Source organism: Hemitrygon akajei, chromosome 7 (genome assembly GCF_048418815.1).
Source record: "Hemitrygon akajei chromosome 7, sHemAka1.3, whole genome shotgun sequence".
Taxonomy (NCBI): Eukaryota; Metazoa; Chordata; class Chondrichthyes; order Myliobatiformes; family Dasyatidae; genus Hemitrygon; species Hemitrygon akajei.
Genome location: NC_133130.1, coordinates 168,358,283 through 168,382,511, shown reverse-complemented (window position 1 = coordinate 168,382,511; position 24,229 = coordinate 168,358,283). Strand labels below are relative to the sequence as shown.

The 24,229-nt window shown below is 39.7% G+C and overlaps 1 protein-coding gene across 4 annotated transcripts in view; it reads left to right on the top strand.

The window, feature by feature from the left end:
• strbp (spermatid perinuclear RNA binding protein) overlaps positions 1-24,229 on the top strand; it is a 227,999-nt gene that overhangs the window by 142,582 nt on the left and 61,188 nt on the right. For 3 of the 4 annotated variants that reach the window (XM_073052559.1, XM_073052555.1, XM_073052556.1), the window contains 7 exons: positions 10,818-10,965; positions 14,412-14,506; positions 14,883-14,978; positions 16,269-16,380; positions 16,699-16,796; positions 18,624-18,738; positions 23,173-23,265. In XM_073052559.1, the coding sequence (XP_072908660.1) occupies positions 10,818-10,965; positions 14,412-14,506; positions 14,883-14,978; positions 16,269-16,380; positions 16,699-16,796; positions 18,624-18,738; positions 23,173-23,265 (757 nt within the window). The remainder of the gene's footprint in view (positions 1-10,817; positions 10,966-14,411; positions 14,507-14,882; positions 14,979-16,268; positions 16,381-16,698; positions 16,797-18,623; positions 18,739-23,172; positions 23,266-24,229) is intronic. The other variant, XM_073052558.1, reaches the window with a different exon arrangement.

The window sequence follows — 24,229 nt, the reverse complement described above, 5'->3', positions numbered from 1 at the left end:
GGTAAGTTTAGATATTGTAGATGGTCAACATAATCATTTTATTTCTGCAGTTTCATTGGTAACAATTTGTATAATAAAGCCTTCCTGGATTTATTGTTTGAATTCCTTTTGAATTTAACTTCATTATTGCATATTTATGTCTCCTAGTTTTCCATTGCAACACAGTTGAAGATTTTTTCTAAGCATGAAGCAACTTCAAAATTAGCTGTGTTTATCACATGTCATCAAAACATAGCATGTCCAGCAACTTACTAACTGTAACCCATACATCTTTGGAACGTGTGAGGAAACTGGAGCACATAGAGGAATCCCACATGGTCACAGGGAGACTGTAGGGACTGGTGGAATCAATTCCCAGTTCTACAGCTGAGTGCTACGCTACTGTGTTGCCCGCCTGAACCCACATGTTCATAACCACTATTAGATTATTAGTCATTAAAAACAGCTCTAGCTTCTTCTGTCTCTCCTGTTAATTGTTACAGAAATTAGCATTTAGTCTCATTCTTTTAACTCTTCTCTGGTGCTGCTTCTTTGCACTATATGAAGATCATAAGCAGACAAGCATTGTGCAGCTATGGTTTTGTCAACCTCTCAGAATTCCATTCACTTTCTTTCAAAAATGAATCCCAATATTTACAATATTTATTTAGGTTGGAGAATTATGTAACTAGCCAAATCAATATCATCTAGTATTTATCATGCTATAATAATTCTGTAGGGACAGGTACTCTTTTAAAATGAAATTAAAACACATTCTTTGCAAAGATAAATAATTTCGACTGTGCCATGACAGCCACTGATGACTGCCTATTCCATTCTATTATCTTCAACTTGGCTGCAAAACATCAGTGTCAACAGAAGTATACTGCAAGATCAATGTCAAAGTTGTCAAGAACAGCTCATTATTGGGCCTTGACAGCATCTCATGGTTAACTTGTCAGCACTCAGCCTGCAGAAGTGCTCAAGATAATGGGCTGCTCTGAATTCCAGCATAATTTGCACATAGAGAGGCCCTCGGTTTTCTACCTAGAGAAACTAGAACTGCTTTGGTAACAATGACAAGAAGATTGAAGAGCTAATTAAACATAAACATGAGGATTCCCCGCACTAGAGTTGCACCTTCATTCAAAAGAAGTGAACAGCTTCACATGCACCTGAGGGCAGAAGTTCCTCAGAAAACCCATCATTTAAAGTACAGGTGATGATGAAGAATGTTCAGGAGTCTCAGCAAATTGCTGACAGTCATGGCATAAGAGCCATCTATAGAGTAAATAGCAAGGCTCCACCTCACTGACAGTTAATAACAGGTGGTTGTGTTAGCTCAGAAAGAACACAGGACTAGTCAGTGCCTGACTAAAGAAACCATTCAAATACCTCTTCAGCCATGATTCTGTTGTTGACTCCATCCCACAGCAATCTGTTTGGGCCAGCATTGCTGCCACTTCTGAAGGCCATTTCCCAATTGACAATTTAGAAGGTATCAGGATAATCAGTAACCCTGATGAAATCCTAAAACTTGATGCAGCAGAGTTTCGGTCACAAAGCTGCAATCGTGCTAGCTATATCTGGGAAGAAGTGGATTCACCATTGCTACCACAATTGTAATAATTTTCTACAGAGGGGTCTCTCTGCTGTCTGACACAGGGCAGATCTTCATCAGGATTCTCCTCAATCATCTTCTCCCAATGGTCAAAAAACTGCTCCTAGAATTGCATTGTGGATACTATTCATCTAGAGGCACAGTGGGCATGATCTCCACATGACAGATCCAAGAAAAGTGCAGGAAGTAGCCCCAGCCACTATACATAGCTGCTTTTTGACATCAGTAAAGTCTTTGATTCTGTCAATCAGAGGGGATGTGGAACACTCTCCTCAAATTTAACTGCCCACAGAAACTCATCTCCATTCTAGGTAACATAAAGACATGATGCTAATCAATGGAACCCCATTTCAAGTAAAGGCTGATTTATACTTGTGCGTCATATCTACACTTTAGGTACCACGTACCCTACGCCGTAGGGTGACGTGCACCTCCCCAAAAAAGTAACTGATGCATCACAGTGACGCATACTGCAACAAATGTGATTGGTCCTCTTGGTAGCATTGCAATTCATCCTACGCATTTCCGGTTGCTTCTTCTCCACCATGTCTGTACACTAATACGAAATAAATGAACCAAATCATCAAATCTACCTGCCGACATGCAAAAATGTTTGAAATGCATTTCCTCGTCCATGTCTCTCATGAAGAAACTCAGCACAGTGGCATAGAAACCCCACTGCCAACTAGCGTTTTGGCGCACACCAACGCATGTTCGCTACACCATAGAGCCGAAACAGAAGTGAAAACTGTAGCCCGTAGGCACAAGTGTAAATGGCCTTTAGGGTATGTCATTGCCCTAAAGCTTTTCTCAGTCTACATTGCACTTTACCTCCAATAAACTACCCATGGGAATGAAACTAATCCTCAGAGCTAATGTGCAAGGCTTATTGAGAAAGTAAGGAGGCATGGGATCCAAGGGGACATTGCTTTGTGGATCCAGAACTGGCTTGCCCACAGAAGGCAAAGAGTGGTTGTAGACAGGTTATATTCTGCATGGAGGTCGGTCAGCAGTGGAATGCCTCAGGGATCTGTTCTGGGACACTTACTTTTTGTGATTTTTATAAATGACCTGGATGAGGAAGTGGAGGGATGGGTTAGTAAGTTTGCTGATGACCCAAAGGTTGGCGGTTTTGTGGATAGTGTGGAGGTCTGTCAGAGGTTACAGCAGGACATTGATAGGATGTAAAACTGGGCTGAGAAGTGGCAGATGGAGTTCAACCCAGATAAGTGTGAAGTGGTTCATTTTGGTAGGTCAACTATGATGGCAGAATATAGTATTAATGGTAAGACTCTTAGCAGTGTGAAGGATCAGAGGGATCTTGGGATCCGAGTCCATAAGATGCTCAAAGCAGCTGTGCAGGTTGACTCTGTGGTTAAGAAGGTATATGGTGTATTGGCCTTCATCAATTGTGGAATTGAGTTTAGGAACCGAGAGGTATTGCTGCAACTTTATAGGACCCTGGTGAGACCCCACTTGGAGTACTGTGCTCATTTCTGGTCACCTCACTACATGAAGGATGTGGAGGCCATAGAAAGGGTGCAGAGGAGATTTACAAGGGTGTTGTCTAGATTGGGGAGCATGCCTTATGAGAATAGGTTGAGTGAACTTGGCCTTTTCTCCTTGGAACGATGGAGGATGAGAGGTGTACAAGATGATGAGAGGCATTAATCATGTCGATAGTCAGAGGCTTTTTCCCCAGGGCTGAAATGGTTGCCACAAGAGCACACAGGTTTAAGGTGCTGGGGAGTAGGTACAGAGGAGATGTCAGGGGTAAGTTTTTTACTCAGAGAGTGTTGAATGCGTGGAATGGGCTGCCGGCAACGGTGGTGGAGGCGGATACGATAAGGTCTTTTAAGAGGCTTTTAGATAGGTACGTGGAGCTTAGTAAAATAGAGGGCTATAGGTAAGCCTAGTAATTTCTGAGGTAGGGACATGTTCGGCACTACTTTGTGGGCTGAAGGGCTTGTATTGTGCTGTAGGTTTTCTGTGTTTCTAATGTGCAACTGTTCAACTTGGGCAAATGCACTCCAGCACCAAGGTAACTTGAACTTCAGTTGTTGAATTGCAGGACATATAGTAGATGATGCATGAATTTGGCTGAACTCCAAAATACCATCAACATCATCACAGAAGCTACGAGCAGATATGCTTACATTCAACACCTGCAAATCCCTACCTTTTCTGGCTGCGTTTTGGGGGCTACATCTCAGTGAAGGCAGATGCCTTCAGTGCATCAGCATCAGTTCTGGCAGCTTAAGGAAGAGGCACAGTTAAGGAAAAATTATGGTCTACTGCACTGATTTCCAATATGCTTCTTTGTGGGCTACAGGGATTTGTACCCATTTTCCTCCTAAATTTTCTTTTTGAATACTTCCACTGCAATATGCAGCATGTAAATTTCTTCTTAACAACGGACTACGAAATTTCATCAGTGATGTTCAGATCTCACGTTCGATGATTAAAGGTAGAGCAGTTACATGTGGACTCTTAAGTTGTGGCGTGTTTAAGGGTGAACGCCAAGCCAAGGCTGAAAATGTGACAGGAGAGGTGGGATTCAAACTATGCTGAAGTGCAGAGGGATGGAGCCTCCTCTGCCTACCATCTTGTTAGCAAATATACAGTCACTTGAAAATAAAATTGACAATCCTAGGGCAAGGTTGCTGTATCAGTGGCAGATGAGGCAGATCTCAGCCAAGTTTTCAATCTCCCTCCTGTATGTTGATTCACCACCTCATAGGGCTTGATACAGCCCACAGCAATGGTGTCAACAGCAAACTTGTACATGGTTTTGGAGCTATACTTAGCCACATAGTCATAGGTGTAAAATGAGTAGAGTGGGGGCAAAGTACACATTGCTGTGAACCACTGCAAAGAACGCATGACAGCACCTCCTCTTCCACGGGAGTCTGTCGAGGTTGGCATGTCATCAAAAACCTTGGCAAACCTTATGGCCTGGTATGGGAAAACCAATGCCTTTGAGCATAAAATCCTATAAAAGATAGTGAATTCGGCCCAAACATCATGGGTAAACCTCCCACCCCCAACCATTAAGCACTTCTACATGAAACGTTGTGTAGAAAAGCAGCATCTATCATCAAAGACCCTCACCACCCAGGGCATGTTGTTTTCTCACTGCTGCCATCAGGTAGAAGGTACAGGTGCCTCAGGATTTGCACCAACAGGTTCAAGAACAGTTACGACCCCTCAAACATCAGGCTCTTGAACAAAAGGGAATTGCTATGCTCATTTAAGGACTCTGTTATATTGTTATTTCATGCTCGTTATTTATTACTATTTATTTACATCATGCATTTGCACATTTTGGTTACAGTTAACAGTTCCTGATGTTTTCAGTTTACAGAACCTGTTTATAGTTACTGTTCTTTAGATTTGCTAGGTCATAGAAAAATACAAGACAGGAAACAACCTTTGGCCCATCTAGACCGTGCCAAACTATTTAAACTCCCTACTCCCATCAAACTGCACCCAGACCATAGCTCTCCATACCCTTACCATCCGTGTACGTATCCAAACTTCTCTTAAATATTGAAATCGAAGTTGAATGCACCACTTGTGCTGGCAACTCGTTCCCACTCACGCTCTCAGGACCCTCCAAGAGAAGAAGCTTCCCCTGATGCTCCCCTTAAACTTTTCACGTTTCACCCTTTAACCCATGACCTCTAGTTGTAGTCCCACCCAACCTTAGTGGAAAAAGCCTGCTTGCATTTACTCTATCTATAGCCCTCATAATTTTGTATACCTCCATCAAATCTCCCCTCAATCTTCTGCATTCCAAGGAATAAAGTCCTAGCCTATTCAATCTTTCCTCCAGTCCTGGCAATATCCTTATTCATTTTCTCTGTACTCTTTCAACTTTATTTACATTTTTTCCTGTAAGTAGATGACTAAAACTGCACAGGATATTACAAATTAGGCCTCACCAACATAGACAATAGACAATAGGTGCAGAAGTAGACCATTTGGCCCTTCGAGCCTGCACCGCCATTTTGAGATCATGGCTGATCATCTACTATCAATACCCGGTTCTTGCCTTGTCCCCATATCCCTTGATTCCCCTATCCATAAGATACCTATCTAGCTCCTTCTTGAAAGCATCCAGAGAATTGGCCTCCACTGCCTTCCGAGACAGTGCATTCCAGACCCCCACAACTCTCTGGGAGAAGAAGTTTTTCCTTAACTCTGTCCTAAATGACCTACCCCTTATTCTCAACCCATGTCCTCTGGTACTGGACTCTCCCAGCATCTGGAACAAAATTTTTACTATCCACTTCAATATTGTTTGCAAGCTTCCTTTCATACTTCATCTTTTCCCTCTTAATGCTTCTTTCAGTTGCTCTCTGTAGCTTTTTAAAAGCTTCCCAATCCTCTACCTTGCTGCGAATTTTTGCTTTGTTGTATGGCCTTTCGTTTTCTTTTATATTAGCTCTGCCTTCCCTTGTTAGCCACAGTTGTACTATTTTTCCATTTGAATATCTCTTCATTTTTGGAATACATCTGTCCTGCACCTTCCTCATTTTCCCCAGAAACTCACGTCATTGCTGCTCTCCTTGCCAGCAGCTCCTTACAATTTACTTTGGCCAACTCCTCTCTCATACCACCATAATTCCATTTACTCCACTGAAATACTGCTATGTCAGTACTTTCTTCTTATCAGATTTCACGTTGAACTCAGTCATATTGTGATCACTGCTTCCTCAGGGTTCTTTTACATTAAGCTCTCAAATCATCTTTGTGTCATTATGTAACATTCGGTCCAGTATAGCTGACAATCTGCTCTAAAAAGCCATCTCATAGGCATTCAAATGATCAAATATGGCAGCGCGACGCAGCTTGCAGCAGCCACTCCGGAGCTGATTATCTGTTATTTGTGAAGTGTGGTGCCGTGCGCAATCATAATCGATTGAAAACGGACACGGGAGCACGGAGGAACATCGGGAAATCTCCAGGAAGACCTTCTTTGTTGCTGCTGCTGCTGTGAGGTCCGGGACTCTGCTGGGAAGAACAGGCCCCCAGTCCTCGGGGTCGCATTGCCGGTGGCCGTTGGCGGGGCCGTCTTAATACGCTCGGCAGAGGATGGTGCTCGGAGAAGCTGTGCGGGAGGGGATGGTCGTCGGCTCGGAGGTTCAATGGACTCAGAGTCCACTGCGGTCAGGTCGCTTTTGGTGTGTGCTGCGTCTGCGAGGCTAGGTTCGACGGAGTTTCCGTTGTGTGCTGCGTCTGCGAGGCTGAGTCGGGCGGCACCATGGAAGTCCATAGCGGGGGTATTTCCTTCTGCTGCCAGCGTGGGATGGCGAGTCTTTCGGGACCCTGGGGACTTGTGAAAACTGTGTGGTGATTTCTTTTGAACTTTTAGTCCTTTAACATCTTTGGACTATTTTTACTGTGCCCATGGTCTGTTTTTTATTAATCAGTTATGCTATTGTTTGCACTGTTGTAACTACATGTTGTAACTATGTGGTTTTGTGCAGGTCTTGTAGCTTTAGTTTTTGGTCTTGTTTGTCTGGTGGATTTGGAGCTCCTTTCTGGGGAATGCGCTAAGACGGTAGTGTGATATTAATACGCAGCAGCCTCTCCGGACTCTAGATTGGGGATCGCCAAACATTACGTGGATTTTCTGGTGTAGTCTGTTTTGTCATGTGCTTTTGTGATATCATTCTGGAGGAATGTTGTCTCATTTTTTAACTGCATTGCATTTGCAGTTTCTAAATGACAATAAACTGAATCTGAATCTGAATTCAACAAATTCACTCTCTTGAGATCCATTTTCAACCTGATTTTCCCAATCAACCTGAATGTTGAAATCTCCCATGACTATCATTACATTGCCCTTTTGACACATCTTTTCTATTTCCTGTTGTAAGCTGTGGTCCACATCCCAGCTACTGTTGGGAGGCCCGTATATAAATGCCATCAGGGTCCTTATACCCCTGTGGTTTCTTAACTCAACCCACAACGTTTCACCATCTTCTGATCCTATTCCACATCTTTCAACTGATTTGATGCCATTCTTTACCAGCAGAGACACACCACCCCCCTCTGCCTACCTTCCTATGCCTCTGATGCAGTGTGTGGCCTTGGACATTCAGCTCCCAACTGCAACCATCCTTCAGTCACAATTCAGTGTGCTTTCTGCAGCATCTTGCATTCTTGGCTTGAACGTATGAACCCTGATGAAATCATAAAGATCAGTGCAACAGAGCTTCAGTCATTTTAACCGATAACAGTGTCCTCTCCGAGGCCAAATGCATTGGGCCCTAGTTATTCTCATTTGGTAATATTGTGCAAAAAATGTTTTTGTATTCTGTGGTTATGAGAGGACTTTATGCAATGTTCCATAGATGATAAGAGACAGTGATCACAATATGATCAAGTTCACTTTGAAATTTGAGAAGGAGAAACTAAATTACAGTGGCATGAGAGGGGAACTGCTCAAGGTTGACTGGAAAGGGACAGTAGCAAAAAGGACAGCAGAGCAGCAATGGCTGGAGTTTCTGCGGAAAAAGAGGGAAGTGCAAGACAGATATATTCCAAATAAGAAGAAATTTCAAATGGAAGAAGGACACTACCGTGGCTGACAACTGAAGTCAGAGTCAAAGTGAAAACAAAAGAGAGGGCATACAAGGATGCCAAAGCTAGTGGGAAGATGGAGGATTGGAAAACTTTTAAAAACTTGCAGAAGGAAACTAAGAAGGTCGTTAGGAAGGAAAAGCTGAATTATGAAAGGAAGCTGGCGACTAATATCAAAGAAGATACGAAAAGCTTTTTTTAAGTATATAAAGGGTAAAAGAGAGTTGAGGGTAGATATAGGACCAATAGAAAATGATGCTGGAGATATTGTAATGAGAGACGCAGAGATGGCAGAGGAACTGAATGCGTATTTTGCATCAGTTTTCACAGTGGAAGACATCTGCAGTATACCAGAAATGAAGTAGGTGCAGTGAAAATTATGACCTAGAAGGTGTTCAAGAAGCTTAATGGTCTGAGGGTAGATAAATCTCCTGGACCTGATAGAATGCACCCTTGGGTTCTGAAGGAGGTAGCTGGAGAGATTGCGGAGGCATTAACAATGATCTTTCAAGAATCAATAGATTCTGGCATTGTACTGGATGACTGGAAAATTGCAAATGTAACTCCGCTTCCGAGTTGGATGCAGCAAAAAAGAAACTATAGACCTGTTAGCCTAACATCAGTGGTTGCAAGTTGTTGAAATTGATTGTTAGGAATAAGATTACGGAGTACCTGGAGGCACAATACAAGATAGGGCAGAGCCAGTATGGTTTCCTGAAAGAAAAATCCTGCCTGACTAATCTACTGTAATTTTTTTGAGGAAATTGCAAGAAGGGTAGGCAAAGGAGATGCAGTAGGTGTCGTGTATTTGGATTTTCAGCAGGCCTTTGACAAGGTGCTGCACATGAGGCTGCTTAGCAAGATAAGAGCCTATGGAATTATAGGAAAGTTACTAGCATGGGTGGAGCATTGGCTGATCAGCAGAAAACAGAGGGTGGGAATAAAGGGACCCTCCTCTGACTGGTTACCAGTTAACAGTGGGTGAGTGTTGAGACCACTGCTTTTTACGATGTATGTCAACTATGAGATTAATTGATTTTTGGCTAAATTTGCCGATGATACAAAGATAGGTGGAGAAGCAGGTAGTGTTGAGGAATTAGAGAGCCTGCAGAGAGACTTAGGCAGTTTAGTGGAACGCGCAAAGAAGTGGCAAATGATGTACAAAATTGGAAAGTGTATGGTCATGCACTTTGATGGAAGAAATAAACGAGCAGACTATTATTTAGATGTGGACAGAATTCAAAATGTAGAGATGCAAAGGGATTTGGGAGTCCTTGTGCAGGATACTTTTAAGGTTAACCTCCAGGGTGAATCAGTGGTGAAGAAGGCAAATGCATTGTTGGCATTCATTTGTAGAGGTATAAGGTAAGTCCACCCTTGGAGTATTGTTTGCAGTTTTGGTCTCCTTAAATTAGAAAGGATATACTGACATTGGAGAGGGTTCAGAGAAGATTCACGAGAATGATTCCAGGAATTAAAGGGTTACCGTATAAGGAACATCTGGCAGCTCTTGGGCTGTATTCCCTGGAGTTCAGTAGAATAAGGGGGGGGGGGGATCTCATAAAGACATTCTTAATGTCAAAAGGCCTGAATAGATTAGATATGGCAAAGTTATTTCCAATGGTAGGGGAGTCTAGGACAAGAGGGCACAACTTCAGGATTGAAGGATGTCCATTTAGAATGAAGATATGGAGAGATGTGGTACCTCCAGTGGCTGTGGAGATCAAGTCATTGGGTGTATTTAAGGCAGAGATAGATAGGTTCCTGTTTAGCCTGGGCATCAAAGGGTATGGGGAGAAGGCAGGGGAGTGAGGATGACTGGAAGAATTGGATCAGCCCATGATTGAATGGCAGAGCAGACTCAATGGGCCAAATGACCTACTTCTTCTATATCATATGGTCTTATTATCTGGTAGATAGGGAAAGTTATTCTGACATGTGCTCAAAGATTTGTTGAACAAATGTCACAGCTCCACTGACTGCTAGAAGTATCTGCCTCATGACCACTCAAAGTGTAGCAGGAATATTCAACTTGGTATTAACAACCTCAAGGCCATAAATGGGAGCACACAGATGCACTGTATGAGTGATGGGACCAGGTTACTATTTCATAGGCTATTCTTCCCACCTCAACGGATACCTTGCCCATGTCTGGTAGAGTTTGCAGATCACACATTGACTTGATTCGCCATCTCAGGATTCACAACATTGGAGTAGAAGTAGGTCATCATCAGTCTAATTGAAAACTGTAAGAAGAATGGTTTAAATTACCTTTAGGGAGAAAAAGTACCATTACATGTAATATTAGGACATGCAATTGTGCCTATAATAATTAACATCTGTGGGAAGTCCTCTAAGAAGATGAAATCACTTTTTTAATGTTGTGAAATTTGTTTTATATTGGGGGAATAATATTTAGCTGGTCATAAATTTTTGAAATAGCTTGCTACAGCTGAAGATTTACACTTTTAAAGTGCAATTATCATCCTGAGAGGATTTTTCCATTGTTATTTGTTAGTATTATATAAACAAACATTCACTGATGAATGACCTTTGTATTGAAGTAGGTAGATGTGGAGAACTATTAAATTTTGGATTGTCTATTTTGTATTTTTGATACTTTTAGAAACTAACAGAAGAAAAATATGAAGTTGAAAAATGCACAGAAGAGGCAGCCATCATTGTGCAAAATACTAAAGAACCCAAGTTGACACTGAAAATTGTTCTCAGTTCACCAGCAGTCAGGGATGAAGTGGAAAAGAAACAAGATGGAGGTATATTGATCGCTGTTTTCATATATATTACTGTTTTATGCTTGCTGTAAGACTTCTGTGGTCTTGCAGAGCAGGTGTAAACACAAATTGAAAATAAATTTTGCAGTTTCAGGGTTTAGCTGGAGAAAATCTTTGAATATTTTTCTTTTTAAATAATGAAAAGCAGAAGGTTCTTTATCCAGAGTTTCAAAGATAATTTCAAATTAAAAAATGGATATATAGATAATATTTATAGGGAATTAAGTAAAATTATTGACTATTTGTATATATAAACTTTATGGAATTTTTAGCTTTATAATTAATTACCTGTCTACTGCATGCTCACAGAACTTGTTCTGACCACAGAAGTGTCCTAAGATATTGCAAATATGTTAAGTATACATGACCCCATCTCAGTGTTGCAAAAAATTATAAAATGTACTTCCAGGTCCAACTGCGAAATGTGTCAAATTCTAATCATATTTAAAAATATTGTAGTGGTTAATTTTTTTATTTGTGTATGTGGGGCAGTAGCAACTTTTAACTAATTCTTCTGACAAACCATTACTAGTACTTATATTCAATGGTTTGAGCATTGCACCCCATCACAGTTGTTTTAGTCCTAACCACATATTGTCAAATTTTGTAAGATGTCAGTGGATTGAAAGTATTTCATGTGATGTGGTCTTACAACTCAGTGGTTTAATTTAAATAGTATCAGCATCCTTCTAACGAACACACACAAAATGCTGGAAGAACTCAGCAGGCCAGGTAGCATATGAAGGTCCTGCTGAAGGGTCTTGGCCTGATACATTGACTGTACTCTTTTCCATAGATGCTGCCTGGCCTGCTGAGTTCCTCCAGCATTTTGTGTGTGTTGCTTGGATTTCCAACATCTGCAAATTTTCTCTTGTCTGTGTCAGCATCCTTCTACCTTTTTTGAAGAATAAGTTGGAATTGCACTCATGAGATTGGCCTCATTCTGCGCTTGGCAAGCGTGTGTGAGATTGCAAATTACACTGTTCTTATGAGTAGCTACAACTTTGGAAAACAAGGATTAAAACCTCAAAGGGTATTCAGTGTCCATTTATTTAAAATGCATTGAAGTTGTTAACAGCACTGAGATTGGGTAAAGAAAAATGGCTGGTCAGAATAAAATAGTGTTAATTTTTTTATTGTTTACTTATAGGCTTTCATTTTGGTTAGTCTGCAAAGCGTGTCAATGATAGTTTATGAGTCTTACTGGACAATGTCAGACCTTTGACCAACTGGCCGCTCTCTGTCATGGGAATGGAGGCAGCTGTGCCCACCTGGGCAGGAGGGGACTCCCTGTTGCTGTTCTCCCTATTTCTAGACTTGCTACAAGTCCCTTCAGTAATTTAATACTGTTCAGCAAGAAATTGTGGTATAAAACAATGCACGGTATTTTGAAATAAGCTCCATTGGTAACAGCCAGCTGATTTAAATATTTATTAATTGCCATCTGGAATTTCCTGCCTCACAGTATGCTATATAGTCACTAATCAGCACTCAAAGCAACGTTAGCTGAAGGGGACTTACTCAGCTGTGTACATTTTGTCTTACTTGAATGATTCATGTGCATTCATGCCCTGCTCTCTACAATCTCGGTGTTTGGTTGAGGGAAGATGGGTAGGGGTAAGGGAGAGGGTGGGGGATGCTGTGGTTTGGTGATAAATCTTCATGTTACTTGTGCTATTGCATATTTTTAAAAACTTGAGATGAGCAGGTTCTTGACACCCACCATGTGACTTACAATGACAGGGTTTGAAATAAATGTAATGACCACACACAGAATTTTAGCTTTGTTTTCAGTTAGTTATATTACAATTTTTTTCTTGACCAAGACTTTAAGATTGTTCTTTCATCATTTGAAATGTCAAATTTATAAATCTTCCAAGACCCCAATATTGACTCTGATTGATGGTGATTTGGTTCAGTCTGCCCGAAATGTGGATTCTGTGTCAGTAGTCTTTGCAGTGGCTATACACATCACCTTCTCTGACTAAGTGAATCTAGCAGCTCTTTTTTTGACCAAAACTGGTTTCATATATCGTGGATTTGATTTGTTGGCACCATAAGCCATGGAGCAATCTGCTTATTTAAACTACTTCAATTTCTACATTAGAAGCTTACGTTCATTTCAAACTCAAAATTGTACAGGGCATGAAGTGAATACATGAGTGTTGTTAAAAGGGACTTTGGTGCAAGTCTACCCCATTCACTGCCTGCTCTTTGTCCCCTATCCTTATCTTTTTTTCTGTAGAACTTGCATGTAAAAGATGACTGACTGCAAAAAAAAATGTAATCTTCTATGTTTGGATAGAGGTGCCCTTTAATATAATCAAACACATGCCAAAAACTTTTTAAACAAATTGAAACTTTCCAGTAATCACCATGTTAATACCCCAAGAGCATCAGAATTACTTGAAACTATATTTAAGTTTAGAAATAAAATGATTTAAAATAATGAAATATCGTGGTGATGTTGATGTGAGATTTTGTAATCAGGTTCATTGTAACAGAATTACGTTCATGAAAATTTGCCCCTGCAGACAGTCATCCTTTATGCTGTCTAATCCAGTGTTTTAGACTATTAACCACCCATCTACAGCAATTTATCTTTGTATCCCTTGTGTAAGAAATATTGTACTTTATGGCAGATGTTTTTGATGCTTTTCAAGGCAGAAACTCCAGTTGTTGGAAATACCTGAAACCATTGTCATCTTATACAAATTTCATTAGGGGTTAACTGCCATAATAAGTTTCTGTTACATTTTAATACCTTCGTTGTAGGTGCCAAATTCATTCATATGATCATAAGTGGCTGAAAGTTTTGGTGAAAATTTTGTTGGAGAACAAGCTATTGCACAGATGGCACTTGCACAAGGAGTTAAAATGATAGGGCCATACATAGTTAATTTCTGGTTTCCTGGGTCTTCAACATCATGGAAGGATGAAATTGGAGTGGAACTTTAATGTGTAATTACATGAGCTCTTACAATTCTGATCTGCTAAAGCTGAGAGATCAGTGGGATTGAATGAAAGTTGACCTAAATGTTTGGAAGCAGGTACGATTTACTTTTCATTGCAATTCACTGTTTTAGTTTCAGAATTGCCCAGAAAACCAGAAATTAAAGAGGCCTGGCTAACAGTCAACAAAAGTATCTGCTGTGTGGTATAATTTGTTGTGTTCTGCATTTTAAATAAGTCTCAGAATCATATTCTCTGCAGTTGATATGCCATTGATTCGTATCCCGAATGAATGCCTTTTGCTTCTGTCTCACATGTTCACGTTACTGTAAATGGCTGTTGTAGTAACCACAATGCACTATTAAACCATTAAAATTTCTGGGAGCCTTGTTTGCCTAGGATGCTGCCACTCCCTAGTACTGAATGACAGAAACCCCTTGGTCAAACTGTATCTGTCTTCTTATTCCATTCACCAGTAGAAAATTTTGCGATGAAAGATCCAGCGGACTTATTGGACAGGCAGAAATGCCTAAACGCCTTGGCGTCTCTGCGACATGCCAAATGGTTTCAGGTTGGCTACTTGTTCTTACCTTGTTGTTATTGTAGCCTTATGAGGTTTAAATGTTAAAAACATTTGTTATATTAAAACATTGAATGTTATTAATTTGTTCGTAGCTTTGGTATTTTGCGCAGTTTAAGCTCAGTCAGTTTACTATATTAGGTAGTTAGTTTCCTTTTACTAGTTATCATGAGGCTACAAAAGCAATTGTTAAAACTTTATACTTTCTTGTACATGAAATCTGCCATTCTAGAGGATCTGTTCTATGTAAATATTCTGTTTTGTTTGCATGGTAATTTAATTTAAGTTATTGAAGAATGCCAAGGTGCTATGTAATGTGCAGTTGTGCTAAGCAGATGACATATCACAACAATTCTGTATGTTTTAGGCAAGGGCAAATGGATTAAAGTCATGTGTAATTGTGATTCGTATTCTGCGTGATTTATGCAACAGAGTACCCACATGGGGACCATTGAAAGGATGGGTAAGTTTAAATATGGACTGTTATCTTGTCAAACTAAATGGTACAGGTACATTAAGAACTCTGCATTTTATGTGTTTCATGTCTCTTGTTCTCAGATGGAGTTTTGAAAAAATACAGGAAATACAATGTAAACTTCTGAATTTCTGCAAAGTGAAAACAATTTTTAAAAAATCAGAATATGGATTAACGCTAATCACTTTACATGTTAATTAAGGCTTTTTTCCCCACCGTGAAAGTTTATCTCTTATTGCTAACAAGCTTTACATGAATTAAACTGATATAAAAAGTATTTGTGACACATGGATATTAAATTAAGTTAGAACATCTTTCATGTAATCTAAATACAGCAAATTTGGGTTAATTGGGACACATCGGGACCAGTAGATATAGCCCAATTAAATGCCTGCCCCAATTAGCCAAGGTTTCATGGAAATAGTTAAAAAGGTATAAAAAGACAAACTTCTGTTTAACTGAGTAACAAATTATGCATTTAAATTAAATACAGAACAATTTAGAATATTACCAATAATTACTACAGTATTATAATACTGTGTATTGGTTCTTAATAGTTATTGACGGAGGAATTCATACAAATGTACGCTGCCATATTATTTTGATTGACCATAAATGAACAAAATCAGCATAGACAGCTAGTGCAGAAAATGGTCCACCCTCATACAATCCTTTCAACAATTGCATCTTCCTTCATTTTCATTGTAACATTCAAGATGTTTGTCGATACCTTCAAATTCTTTGTAATTCCTAACTTGCTGAAGTAATGAATTTGTTTCATTTTCACTCAAGGCCGTTTCCAGCACCTCTAAGCCTGAATGCAAAGTGAGCAAAACAGTTGTGAATTGTCTTGCTGCTTATTTCTCACTAACTATCAGTGACAAAAATCACTGCTGTTTGAACACAAACACACGCAACTGATGCTGCTTAAAAAATGCTCACACACTCTAAGCAAGGTGTAGTGTCTGATGGCACAAGTGCACATGACTGATGCTAGTTAGAAATTGTTCAGCAACAGTCTCCTATCACAATTAAGTGCATAGTCTCCCAATTAAACAAAAGGAATCCCAGATATTTTCTCGATTTAGTTTTTGTTCTTTAAGAGTTTATCACAAATAAACGGCTGCCCTAATTAACTGATGGCCCAATTAACCTGAATCCACTGTATTAAGTTTGAACATCGTTCATGCAATCAAAATATATAACTTTGTTTGAAAAAATAATAAGCTTTACCTTTCCCTTTGGATATTACTGATATATTGTTCCTATTACATTTAGCCTCTAGAGCTTATTTGTGAAAAAGCCATAGGTACTAGTAATAGGCCATTAGGGGCTGGTGAAGCCCTGAGACGTGTAATGGAGTGCTTGGCATCTGGGATTCTTCTACCTGGTAAGTGTCTCAAATAACAATTAGCAAAAAAGTAATTTGCCAATTTAATATATTAACAATGATCACTGTGCTGAAAATTGATGATTATTTTAAATATATTTAGTTTCAAGTTAATACCCTTTTATGAAATACTTGTTCAGAACTTGATTAAAAGTCAGGTAAGATACATAACATTAACTCTTGGAAAAAATAACAAATACAGTAATTTCTCCACTCTTGTTCTAGTTAAATGGTTATTTGTCACATTAACTAAATTGAGTAATTTGATAGTAAATGTAATCTACTGTTTGCAATGCAAATTGTTTATTTACTGTCTAGGTGGTCCAGGATTGCATGACCCTTGTGAAAAAGAGTTAACTGATGTATTGATCTCAATGACTTCACAAGAAATGGATAATATTACTCATAGTGCCCAGGTATGACTTTTTTTTAGATAATTTACTTTTGAACAGTCATAAAATAGTCTTGTGGGAGTGTCAGGAAGTGTTTACCCTCATCTTGGAAGAATGGCTTCTTTCTGAGAGTAGCAATACTCAACCTGTCAGTTTGTGTAAAAAATTTATAATGGGATAATTTGAATCATAGAGTTATAGAGTATTGCAGCACAGAAACAGGCCATTCAGCTCAATTGGTCCATGGTGACCACAGCAACCTCCCATCCTCCCTGCAGTTGTCCACGTTCAGCCCATAACCCTTCCCACCATGCACCTAATCCAAATGCCTCCTAAATGTTGCATTTGTACCCCCATCAGTCATTTCCTCTGGCAGCTCATTCCAAGTACTCGTTACCCCCTCTGTGTAAAGTTACTTCTAGGGTCTCTTTTAAATCTCTCCCCTCTCATCTTTTATCTGTACCATCTATTTTTTGAGTTTCCAACATTGGGGAAAAACCTATCACCATTCACCTTATCTATATATTTCATGATATTATAGACTTCAATGAGGTCATCTCACATTCTCCTGTGCTCTGGGGAATGAAGAACCATAATAAATTGATTTTTATAATGTAAAAATAAGTCTTGTCTGTCATTTTATTGAAGTTCTTGTGTTTCAAGCAGAACAGACCCTTACAGTATTTCTGTTAGTGCTCATTTTTAAAAATGGAGCAAGACAGTGAACTAAAATTCCTGCTGCTGGTAAACTTCCACATCCAAGTCCTGAGAAGCATCTTGGGTGAAATCTTCCTAGTCTGTTGGTGATGTGGCTGAAGACACATTCATTAGCGTTTTCAATGTATCATAAGTGGGTTATACCCCCAGGTTTTCTTTGCTATCTGCCTATATTAGCGACATTCAGAGTTTTGGAGCTTTGTCAGAAAGACGAAATGGATACAGCCCAGTCCATTATGGGGTAAAGTCCTCCCCATCATTGAGCACATCTACATGGAGTGCTGTCACAGGAAAACAACATTCCTCGTCAAGGACCCCCACCATCCAGGCCATGCTGTCTTCTCACTGCTGTCATCAGGATGGAGGTACAGAAGCCTCAGGACCCACACCACCTGACACAGTTATTACCCCTCAACTACCAGGCTCTTGAACCAGAGGGAATAGTTCTTTCAATTTCACTCAGTCCAATGCTGAACTGTTCCCACAACCTAAGGACTCGATCTTCATAGTAATACACACAGAATGCTGGAGGAGCTCAGCTGGCCAGAAAAACAGTCAATATTTCAGGCGGAAACCCTTCATTAGGACTGGTTTCATGTGCTCGATATTTATTGCTTATTTATTTAATAATATTATTTTGTTTGTTTTTTTATATGAATGCCCCCAATAAAATGAATCTCAGGGTTGTATATGATGACATATAAGTACTCTAATAATAAATTTATTTTGAATTTTTTTTACTTTGACCTGTGGGAATGGAGCACTACTTTCCTTGCCTATTCATAGACATGCATCTACACCATGAGTATTTAAGTGTCAAGCAGATATAGAAGTTCTGTGGATCCCTCAATAAACATATTGAATATCCTTGAACAACTTCCATTTGATATACATTATCCTAAAGTTAAATTTTTGAATAACTCTCAAAAAATTTAAATTGTAATAAAGGCAGTATCTATGGAGAGGAATAAACAGTCGATTTTTTGGGTCTCAGTGCAAAACGTTGACTGTTTATTGCCTGACCTGGTGTTCCTCCAGCATTTTGTGTATGTTGCTCAAGTTTTCCAGCATCTTCAGAATTTCCTGTGTTTATGAAATTGTATTTACCTGTATCTGTATATTTTGTCTTTACAGCATGCACTTAGACTTATGGCTTTTGGTCAGATCTACAAAGTACTGGAGATGGACCCTCTTCCATCAACGAGATCCTCACTTCAGAAATGGTCTCGATCATTGAGTGAGCGAGATGGTAGGTAGATTTCATAGTATCAAATAAACACATTGAATTGAAATTCTGCTAGTTTGGGTTAGTCTTTTTGTTACACTTCCTGTGATATTAGTGTAATTGCACTGAAGTTTTGGAATGCAGATTGCAGTCAGTGCAAATCAATGACTCATGATATTTAAAATTGAAATACCACAAAACCTTTATAATTCCAAGTGATTTAATCACTTTGGGGAGGTACCATAAACAAAACTAGTGCAGATAAGTACCTGGACCAGATAAACTACACCCAGGATTCTGAAAGAGGTAGCTGAATTATGTGAAGGCATTATTAATGATCCTTCAAGAAACACTAGATTGTGGAATGGTTCTGGAGGACTGGAAACCTGAACCAGAATCAGATGTAATATCACTGGCATATTATGTCATGAAATTTGTTAACTTTTTAGGGAAAATTGCAAATGTCACTGCACTATAAAAAGGGAGGGAAGGAGAAGAAAGGAAGTTGTAAGTCAGTTAGTCTGTCTTCAGATGAAGTCTATTATTAAGGATGAGGTTTTTAGGGGTACTTGGAGGCATTTGACAAAATAGGCCAAAGTCAGCATGGTAAATAGCAGGCAGGATAGACAAAGGAGAATCAGTGTATTTTCTCCAGTCCTGCCAAAGAATTTCGGCCCGAAATGTTGGCTCTGCTCTTTTCCTAGATGCGGCCTGGCCTGCTGAGTTTCTCTTGCATTTTGTGTGTGTTGCTCAGTGGATGGTGTTTATTAGGATTTTTAGAAGACCTTTGACGAAGTGCCGCACATGAGGTTGCTTAAGAAGATAACAGCCCATGGTATAACAGGACAGATATTAGCAGGTTAGATTAGCTGACCGGCAGGAGGCAAAGAGTGGGAACAAAGGAGGCCTTTTCTGGTTTTCTGTCAGTATCTAATGATGTGTCGCAGGGGTCAGTGTGGGACACTTCTTTTCACGTTATATGTCAGTGATTTGCATGAAGGAATTGATGACTTTGTGGACAATACAAAGATAGGTGGAGGGCTAGTGCTGAGGAAGCAGGGTGTCTGCAGAAGGACTTAGATTGGAAGAATGGGCAAAGAGGTGGGAGATGGAATATAGTTTAGGGAAGTGTATGGTTTCTACACTTTGGTAGAAAGATTAAAAGCATGGACTATTTTCTAAATGGGGAAAAAGTTCAAAAATCTGAGGTTCAAAGGAACTTGGCTGTCCTCATGTAGGATTCCCTAAAGGTTAAGCTGCAGGTTGAGTTGGTGGTAAGGAAGGCATATGCAATGTTTGCATTCATTTCGAGAGGACTGGAATGCAAAAGCAAGGATGTGATGATGAGACTTTATAAGGCCTCAGCACCAGGGAGGAAGGCAAAAGAAAGGAAATTATAGGTTAGTTAGCCCAACCTCAGTGGTTGGGAAAGCATTGGAGCTTATTATTAAGGATGAAGTTTCAAGATACTAATGATGAATTAAGGCAAAGTCAGCATGGTTTCTATAAAGGGAAATCTTGCCTGACAAATCTATTAAGAGTTCTTTGAGGAAGTAAAAAGCAGAATGGACAAAGGAGAGACAGAGGATTTTATTTACTTGGATTTTCAAAGATGTTTGATAAGGTTCCACACATGAGGCTGCTTAACAAGATAAAATCCTATGGTGTTACAGGAACGATACTGGCATGGATAATGGAACAGCTGACAGTCAGGAAGCAGCGAGTGGGAATAGAAGGGGCCTTTTCTGGTTGGCTGCCAGTGACTAGTGGTGTTTCTCAGGGTCATATTGGGACCACTACTTTTCATATTGTTCTCAGTGATTTGAATAATGAAATTGATGGCTTTGTGGCAAAGTTTGGAGATGATGCAAAGATAGGTGGATGGGTAGATAGTGCTGAGGAAGCAATGTAATTGCAGCAGGACTTAGACAAATTGGAAAAATGGGCAAAAGAGTGTCAGATGGAATACAGTGTTGGGAAATGTATATAATGCATTTTGGTAAAAGGAGCAATAGTTCAGCCTGTTATCTAAATGGGGAGAAGGTTCAGGTATCAGAGGTGCAGAGGGACTTAGGAGATCTCATGCAAGACTCACAGAAAATTAATTTACAGGATGAGTCTGTGGTAAAGAAGGCAAATGCAATGTTGGCATTCATTTCAAGTGGAATAGAACATAAAAACAAGGAGATAGTGCTGAGGCTTTGTAAGACACTAGTCAGGCTGCACTTGGAGTATTGTCAACAGTTTTGGGCCCCATATCTCAGAAAGAATGTATTGTCATTGGAGAGAGTCCAGAGGAGGTTCACGAGGATGATTCCAGGAATGAAGGGGTTAACATATGAAGAGCATTTGATAACTTCGGGCCTGTACTCTCTGGAATTTAGAAGACTGCGTGGGAATCTCATTAAAACCTGGTGCATGTTGAAAGGACTAGATAGGGTGGATGTGGAGAGGATGTTTCCTATAGTGTGGCAGTCTAGGACCATAGGGCACAGTCTCAGAAGAGAAGAACATTCATTTAGAACAGAGATGAAGAATATTTTCTTTAGCCAGAGAGTAGTGAATTCATTGCCACAGATGGCTGTACAGACCAAGTCATTGGGTATATTTAAGATGGAGTTTGATAGGCTCTTGATTAATCAGGGCATCAAAGGTTACAGGGAGAAGGCAGGAAAATGGGGTTCAGATGGATCAGAAATCAGCCATGATGATAAATCAGCCAGTGGAGCAGAATCAATGAGCCAAATGGCCTAATTCTGCTCACATGTCTTATGATCTTATTTTGATCTCATCCTCGATCCACAGATATATGAAACTTCTGATGAATATTCCAAATTTTTTAAGTTATTGACTGTAACCAAAGACCATGAAGAATGCTGAGCTGATTGGGAAATTCCAAATTTGTTGCTGAGTGCTTAAAGCTTTAGTTATGGATCTGTGAATCCAAGCTTTCAGCTTATTTTCTTGGCATTTGGGTATAGAGATACAAAACACAAAGCTGGCAAGAATTCCAGTATTCACTCAACCAAAATCTTATTCATGATAAGTTCCCATTTTAAACAGGTAATGTGGTTATACTTGCTCAATGTTTTGTGAGCCCTACTGAATAAAATTAATTATGCTTTATGCTAGCTGATTACTTTCAGTCAGTAATGATCCAGAGCTAATTAGTGATGTAATTTCTCAAAGTTGATAACTGTGAGGGCCAGTAACCACTATAGAAAAACTTTTCAGATGGGGAGAAGCATACTCAAGAGATAAGAGGAGAGAAGAATTTGGGCAGGCTGTCACCACAGAGCAACTGTGGACCGTCCCCAGTTATAGCCCACACTCATTGAGCCAGCAAGCTGCTACCATGAACCCCTTATCTTGGTACCCTGCAGCTGTACGCCTTGCCCTAGCCTGCCCAGTGCCAGTTCTTAGAGGCAGCCTCTCTGCACCAAGCTGTTGGTAATCCATTGTTGAAGGAGAACTGAATCAGAATCAGGTTTATTTTCACTGACGAATGTTGTTAAATTTGTTGTTTTGTGGCAGCAGTACTGTGTAATGCATAAAAATTAATATAAATAGTGCAAAAAGAGCAAAATAGTGAGGTAGTGTTTATGGTTTTTTTCAGACTGTAAGACACGAGCAGAATTAAGCTATTCAGCCTATCACAGCTGATTTATTTTTCCTCTCGACCCCATTCTCTTGCTTTCCCACTGTAACCGTTGACACCCTTACTAATCAAGAACCTATCGCCCTTCGCTTTAAATATACCCAATGACTTTGCCTCCACAGCTGTCTGTGCCCATACATTCCCAGATTCACCAGTCACTAGCTAAAGAAATACCTCCTCATCTCAGTTCTTGCATTCTGAGTCTGTGCCCTCTGGTCCTAGACTCCCCCACTATTAGAAACTTCTTCTCCACATCCACTCTATCTATTAATATTTGATAGCTTTCAATGAGATGCCCTCTCGATCTTCTAAATTCAGGTTCATGGACCATTCAGCAATCTGATGCTGTTCCTAAAATACTAAGTGTCTATCTTAAGGCTCCTGTATCTTCTCCCTGATGGTAATAATGAGAGAAGGCTTGACCTGAATGACATGACATGGGTTTATATCAGATCCTTGGCACCCAGGTGAACAGCAGTTTCCAAGCACAGCAGCACCACCACTAATGCATCTCTCTTTAATAAGTTGACGCCAATGGTTTACTGAAATCTGGAATATTGATGAAACTCCCAGTTTTGAAAAAAAAAGATGCAACATTGAGATCATATTAGCCTTCACAAGAATGATCCGTAAATATTTTAAAATAACAGCTTCCGAATGTTTACTTACAAGCAATATTTATGTGAATAATCAGCAAAATTCTTATCTCAGCTCAGCAGTATATCATAAACAATTTTGTTGATATCAGTCTTTCATCTAAAAATGTCTATCAAAGAAAAATGCTTTGGGTTGTTTTTCAGGACCTCTCTCGGCACCTTTGAAGAGACCGTATGAAGATAGTATGGGAGATGACAAAGATCCAAACAAAAAGATGAAAAGAAACCTGCGGAAAAGTAAGCTAATAAAAAAGGATCTAGAGCTTTCCTGGCATATATGATGCATAAACTCTTCTCGGGCTTCCCGCCGACATTTTTATGACAAACTCTGCCATACCACCAGACTATACATGCCTAGGCATCATCCCTGATGAAGAAGGTGGAATTTGTCTTTGAAGCATCTGTTAAAATCAACACTTGTACCTAGCTGGAAGCCCGAGAAGAGTTTATGTGTCAAGTAAACTAATGTCCAAAGCATCCAGACGGTGCTCAATCCCTGAGCTTTTCAGTTTCTTTTTTCGAACCTGGAGGTATACATAATTATGAGGGGTATAAATGGGAAAATACAGCAGTTTTTTTTTCTACTGAGATTGGAAAAGCTAGAACTGGAGGTGCTAGGTTAAGGGTGAAAGATGAAATACTCAAGGGGAACTCAGTGGGTGGTGCCAGTATGGAATAAACTGCCAGGGAAAGTGGTTCAATTTCAGTATTTGAAAAATGTGGATAAATATACAGATGGGAAGTGTATTGAGGACTGTGGTCCAGGTGTGGTCCGATGGGAATAAGCAGAATAATAGTTCAGCCTGGATGAGATGGGTTGAAGGGCCTGTTCCTATGCTGTAGTATTCTGTGACTAGATTATTTATCATCTATTTCACAATTTTCTTTGTTCTTCCCATTTACTTTTAACGTAACTTCAAGTGTTGAGAGCCTTATTGTATGAATTCCAGTGTTGAAAATCTATCTCAACCAACTTCATTTCAATTCTGAGTTTTGGGATACTTCCTTGGCGTGCGGAATTCTTACTTGTGTTCATTAGTGCTTCCACTAGTAAACGAGCCTTGAACATAAGCGTTACTTTCTCAGTGGGCATAAGTGTGTCTAGAACAGCAAATGAAAGGAATTTCTTATGGTTATTTTTCAAATGTTTTTTGACTATTCTGCTCCTGGCAGGTTCAGACATATTTAGAGCCATTACATT